At 37.3% G+C, this 6,045-nt stretch overlaps 1 protein-coding gene across 1 annotated transcript; it reads left to right on the top strand.

The window, feature by feature from the left end:
* Window positions 1-730: 730 nt before the first annotated feature.
* Window positions 731-4,356, top strand: LOC134638328 (granzyme A-like). Its single transcript, XM_063488836.1, has 5 exons — window positions 731-794; window positions 1,664-1,805; window positions 2,583-2,715; window positions 3,803-4,060; window positions 4,192-4,356. The coding sequence occupies exons 1-5, from the start codon at window positions 731-733 to the stop codon at window positions 4,354-4,356; spliced, it is 762 nt and encodes a 253-aa protein (XP_063344906.1).
* Window positions 4,357-6,045: the final 1,689 nt, after the last annotated feature.

Below are 6,045 nucleotides of genomic sequence, written 5' to 3'. Positions count from 1 at the left end.
GAGAGGAGTGTCCCCCAAGCTCTGCAGCCACTGGCAACGGCCGGCGGAGGTCGTGGAGCGGCTAACAGAAGTGGTGTACCGGGTCCGCACCCGGTGGTGTTGCACCAGGACAGACGCTCACCGTACCGACCGCTCGCTCCAGCAGCCGCCGGGGCAGGGGATGCTGGTGGCACCCCATATTCTGATTCGAGTGACTCTTCCCCCGCCGGTCGAGATTGGTCGGTGCACCGAAAGAAGACACATGGACGTTTGCAGGACTTTGTGTTGGGTAATGGGGTTGTCGGAGACGGCTGACCCCTTAGGTGGGGGCTATGTAGCGGGTCAGGGCTGTTTAGGGTTTTGTTTTTACAGCTATATTCTGTTGTTCCAGGCGGCAGCGTTATGTTGCCATGGTTACCATGTGACGCGCTCTCTCGGCGACTGTGTGTTTTCTGGGAGAGGGAGCGCCTTTTTTTCTTGTTGTTGTTATGCTAGTGCTGCGCGGAGCAGTTGGGCTAGCGGCAGTGTTCTCCTGTTGAATGCAAATAAACGGCTGTCCTCCCTGGCTAACACTGCGGGAAGCAAGACCAAATGATACCTCTGTCTCCTCCTTGTCTGAGCTCGCCACAATATGTTAATTTTGCTGACTCATTAATTCTGTGGTCATACCACATCCTTGCAGTTCAACATATAAAGCGGAGCATCACAGTCCGTTTCAACATTCAACATCTGATCAAACAATTTCGAAGAAATGTCCTGCCTGAGGAATTTCAGTGTTTTCTTCTCATGCATGTTTCTCTTCATCATCCAACCAGGTAAGTAATGTCTTCTATTTTATTTTACTTTTAATTTTAAAATAAAACATTTTGTCCATCTTGGAATCGATTAAAATGTAATACATCAGTAATGTGTGAAACATATATTGCTGTATTACATATCATACACCATATGACATGTAAAACACACGCTACATATGTATTATAAAGTAGTTCGTTTCACTCAGATGTTGTTTACACATTCCTCTCAATTGTCCCATGAATTTGAATGACAATATTTCATGAAATTCTGTGTCTTTAAAGCACAGAATGAAAATTACAATAATCTAAGTTTAGTTTAACAGTCAAACAAGTACAATGAAGTATTCATCCATGAGAAATACACCTAGTCAAATTTCTTACGATCAAAAAGTGTGCACGTATATGTGTGTGTTGCTGTTGTTATTGTTGTTGGCGGTGGTGGTGGTGGTGAATGGGGTAAGGTTGTTAATGATATATTTGATAACAACCTTAGAAGCATTTAGGAGCCCATTTTTCTGACTTGTTAATTTCAGTTGTCAGACCGCATCCTTTCAGATTAATATATAAAGCTGAGCGTCACAGTGTCAGTGCATTCAACATCTATGAGAGACAAAAGGCAAAATGTTTTGCCCGAGTAATTTCAGTGTTTTCCTTTCATGCATGCTCCTCATGATCATCCAGCCAGGTGATTCATATTTTCTATTATACTTTAATTTACTTGTAGACAATTTTCTCATTCATTTAAATAAGCAGAATGCATAGTCACATTATTGATATGTTTCAGCATTACAAAAGCAGTTGGTGAAGGGTGTTTGTTTCAGTGATCTGTTGTTGACTGCATCATCTGCTGATTTTGTTATGTGACTGGATATTTTTTCTTACTTTAGGTCATGGTTCTGAGATTATTGGAGGGAAAGAAGTCAAGCCACACTCACTACCTTTCATGGCTTATGTGATAAGTGAAGGATCTATGTGTGGTGGGACATTAATCGATCCACAATGGGTCCTGACAGCCGCCCACTGCACTGAGTAGGAACACTTACTTTTCTTAAACTTTCAAATCAAAATATTGCAATATTTATGTTTAACTGACTGTGTGAAATATAATACATAAAGAGATTTAACAAGAGATCACAAGCAAAAGGTCTATAAGACATGACTTGATCTGACAGCTTGGCAGATTAATGAAAACAGAGGTTGATTACACTCCAAGAAATGACAAAAAATATTTCTAATCCAGCCTTCAAAATATTCATAAATATGTATAAAATGTGCCTTTTAAATAACAAACATACAAATAATCCTCTTTAAAGGTATTTTATGTTACCCTTGCTTCAGAACTGGAACAAGAAAATAGACACTAACATGTGTCAGTTTATTTTGTCCAGAATCTTTTCAAGCATCATATAAAACGCTTTATTATAATTATTAATGTAAAACTGCTTAATGATTGGAGAGGATGAATATACAACCTTTACAACACTGGGAAATAAGTTATTGTTCATTTTTTATTCATAGTTTGTCCATTTTATTGTATGTTACAGAGAGACAAAATTGCACTCAGTTAAAGAATAACAGACATCGCAGCCACATACACATGAAATATGTAATAGATTTTATAATCTAAAACATTTTATAATGTTGAAATTTTGATTAAGCTGTGGGAAAATATCATGAAATTCATTTAAGGCTCAATAATAGCGCGGGTGAAATTTTCCAAATATAATGAGGCAACTATGATTATTTTATGATTGTTTTACACACTCCTGTAACCATTTTATATACGTGAACTGTTTGTGTTGACAGTATGGCTGTAGTGATCCTGGGAGCGCACTCCCTCAGGGAAGATGAGGTTTCTTCTTGGCAGGTCAGAGTGGTTGAGAAACGATTTCCTCATCCTGGCTATCACGGAGTAACCAATGACCTCATGTTGCTCAAGGTAAGTTGATAATTCACTGCTCAATACCAAGTGAAGCAAAAGATACCCTCCTGACCCCCTTTGGCAACAGTGGGAAGTGCTTGCTCATAGTGGGATATTAAGACCTGTCAGGGGATGACATGGAGGAGGGCCTGACATTAGAGCAGGGGTGTCCAAGTCCAGTCCTCTAGCGCTACTGTCTTGCAGCTTTTGGATGCATCCTTGTTCCGACACACCTGAATCAAATGAATGGTTTGTGTTCAGGCCTTTGCTAAACTTGATGGCATGCTTAAGAGGTAATCCAATCATTTGATTCAGCTGTTTTGGAGTAGAGATGCATCTAAAAGCTGCAAGCCAGTAGCTCTTGAGGACTGGAGTTGGACACCCCTGCATTAGAGCAACAAGGTGAAAGTTCAGAAGGAGGACATACCAGCTTTTGGGGACCCTGAGAAGGGGCAAAATGATGACAGATAGTGTCCATTGTGGATAAGAAGTATTGTATTAGCTAGTGCTTTGAAGTTCTGGAATTTGGTTTATCAACCACCATACAGGAGACAAGCCTGTGAAGAGAAAGGTGTTTTCAGGCTCTTCAAAAGCTGATATGTCCTCTGAGCTTTCACCTTCCTGCTCTGATGTCTGGTCTCCCTTCACCTCAACCCCTGACAGTAGGAAGACTGACTCCCCTTGCATAGTTTCTTTCTGCTTTTCTCCCTAATGTCCGATTTCCTGAAGTATGGACATTGGTTGAAAATGTGAGGTAAGTCCTGCTGTTCACTACAAAGGAAAATGAATAAGTTTTGTTTGTCTCAGACTCATGTCCTTGACAGAGGACAAAAATTAATTGCTGGGTATTACTAGAAGGATATAAGGTGAAAACAGACTTATTCTCTTTAATGTATAATGTATTTTTGTGTACGTATAATTAGACTTTTCAATAAGTTACAACTCCTATTTTCCATTTACAAAATAAAATATATAAATAAATGAGTGGGGGGTTCAAGACTTTAGCACAGTGCTGCATGAATACTTACATTATGACCTGCTCTGTAAAGGTCAAATATAAACAGTCATTATGAGTATGTAACATGTTCATTTAATTATTGTTCAGCTTAAAAAACCAGTGATTCTAACCAAGACAGTGAAATGTCTCCGGTTGGGCAACACCGTCAAGGAGCCTCCAGCTGGCAGCAAATGTATGGTGGCTGGATGGGGACGAACTGAAAGCAACCGACCATCTGATGTCCTCATGTCTGCCGATGTGACTGTGATCGACAGACAGAAATGCAACTCTTATTATAATACTGTTATCACCAGTGACATGATATGTGCTGGTTCAACTGGTAAAAAAAAGGTTGATGCCTGTCGAGTAAGTACATAGAGTGTGTGTATTTTTATTAGTTCTCTGAATTAAACGGGCATTCAGCTCAACACTCTTTTGGCTTTTTCACATCCACAAGTAGTCAAAGAATGACTACCATGTATTTGTTCTTGCTGCAGGGGGATTCAGGAGGGCCACTGTTGTGCAATGGGGTGCTGGTTGGAGCTACTTCTTTTGGAAAGAATTGTGAGAGTAAAGAGAACGTACCGGGAGTCTACGCATTCGTCTCAAACAAACAACTCAGCTGGATCAAAGAAATAATGAAGTCATATGAAATGCCATGAATCCACAGGCATCAATACATAGGAGCTAAGCAAGATAAAAATCTTTGACGCTTGTACGCTTAAATCTGTCCCTGCTTTCACCATAGACTACACCTATATGATATCAGCCATCTCATGGTTAGTACTGTCCACTGCAGAAACATAAAACCAAATCTTCTTTGTAGCCTTTCTCTTGGACAATCATTGTAAAGGTTTGTGGATTATTTCATTTTCCAGAATTGCATTTTGGCTGCTGTTGCTGTGGAGTCTACATAAATGTGATTATTTCTAAAAGAATTTCTACAAGAACAGTTCCTAAAATAACTTCTTCTTGCAGTAGAAAATGACCTTTACCCATCTTTTATTGTCTTACTTGTAAAAAGATAATACTTAGTACTGTTAACTAGAAAACTGAGTTAAAAAGATTTGTTTATGAAAACCCCCAGCAACATTTTTATATACCTTTTACATTTTCTACTTTCTAATAAAGCTAACAGCATGAATAAAAAAAGATTTCTTTCTTTCTCTCTTTCATTGTTTGTACTGCAATTCTTTCGAAATTGTGTTTTTAAACTAACTCCTAAATCTTTAAAAATGTTTGTGACCCAGAACTAATAGTTTAGTCTTTTATTTTTAGTATTTAAATTTATTAACTTTTAATAACTTTTAATTTTTAATTTCTTTTAAAGAAACATTTTTATAATTTCATTTTCAGAAAGCAAACCAGCAGATGCATGATGTGATTATTCTTTGATCTTATTGTCAGAGTTATATTGTTGGATTGTCATTTATGCTTAGAAACATATATATGCTTAGAGTTATATAATCGGTTGCTTACTGATAGGATCTCTGATCCTTAGTAGTCTGTAAACACCAACATCATCAAATATACAGTGGAAACAGATATTTACATACTCTTCAGATAAAAACACAAACACTTTTTTAATTGTAACATCAAATCAGACTAAATGTTTATTTTTTTAGATTGATAAATATAAAAAACATATTTGTTAACTTTAAGAGTAAAGAGAGAAACTATCTGTATTTCTTAATTGCAAATGGCACCAAATTGTATTCAAAATTGAGCCACACTTATGGAGCTCCACAATTCTTTTCCTGGTGTTTTGGTTGATATCTCTTGATTTTTCCCATGTCAAAGAAACAGGCTCTGTGTGTTGGGGGTGTCTTGTATGCATCCACAGGTGTGCCACCAATTTACTCACATGGACTCTACTAACCTATCAGAAGCTTCTTAAGCTCAGAATGGAATCGTCTGGAGTTTTCTTATTAACAATAAACTTAGTGTATATGTACTCCTAAATTTGATGAAAGTGATTAAAATAGACAGCTTCCTCTTTTTATTCTGACATTTAACTAATTCAAAATATATTTCAGCATTTATTTATCTAAAACAAAACAAGTTTACTCTAAATTGATGTTTAACAGTAAAAAAAAAAAGTTTTAATGTTTTCTCCCTAAAGTGTATGTAAATATCTGGTTTCAACTGTGAATATACTGCTGTGTATTGAAATTTCTCTTGTTTTGCATAGAAATATATTGAACAACATACAAAGCATAATATATAAAATAACATCTACCTGAGTTTTTTCTTTGAAAGAAGCCCCTTATGTCCATTGTTGTGTTCATCAGTACACAATTGAAACCGATTTAGAGAGCTTGTTTAGCCGTGGAGGGTAACAACTGAAAATA

This window comes from Pelmatolapia mariae, linkage group LG12, assembly GCF_036321145.2.
Source record: "Pelmatolapia mariae isolate MD_Pm_ZW linkage group LG12, Pm_UMD_F_2, whole genome shotgun sequence".
Classification (NCBI taxonomy): Eukaryota; Metazoa; Chordata; class Actinopteri; order Cichliformes; family Cichlidae; genus Pelmatolapia; species Pelmatolapia mariae.
The sequence above is the reverse complement of the archived record's forward strand: the minus strand, read 5'-3'. Positions and strand labels throughout refer to the sequence as shown.

What these genes read in the sequence shown, in the direction of transcription:
- LOC134638328 (XM_063488836.1), top strand. Translation starts at nt 731, where the DNA reads ATGTCCTGCCTGAGGAATTTCAGTGTTTTCTTCTCATGCATGTTTCTC. An exon ending in TCTCTTCATCATCCAACCAG is followed by an intron (nt 795 to 1,663) that starts GTAAGTAATGTC and finishes TTCTTACTTTAG; the next exon opens with GTCATGGTTCTGAGATTATT. An exon ending in AAAAGGTTGATGCCTGTCGA is followed by an intron (nt 4,061 to 4,191) that starts GTAAGTACATAG and finishes TTCTTGCTGCAG; the next exon opens with GGGGATTCAGGAGGGCCACT.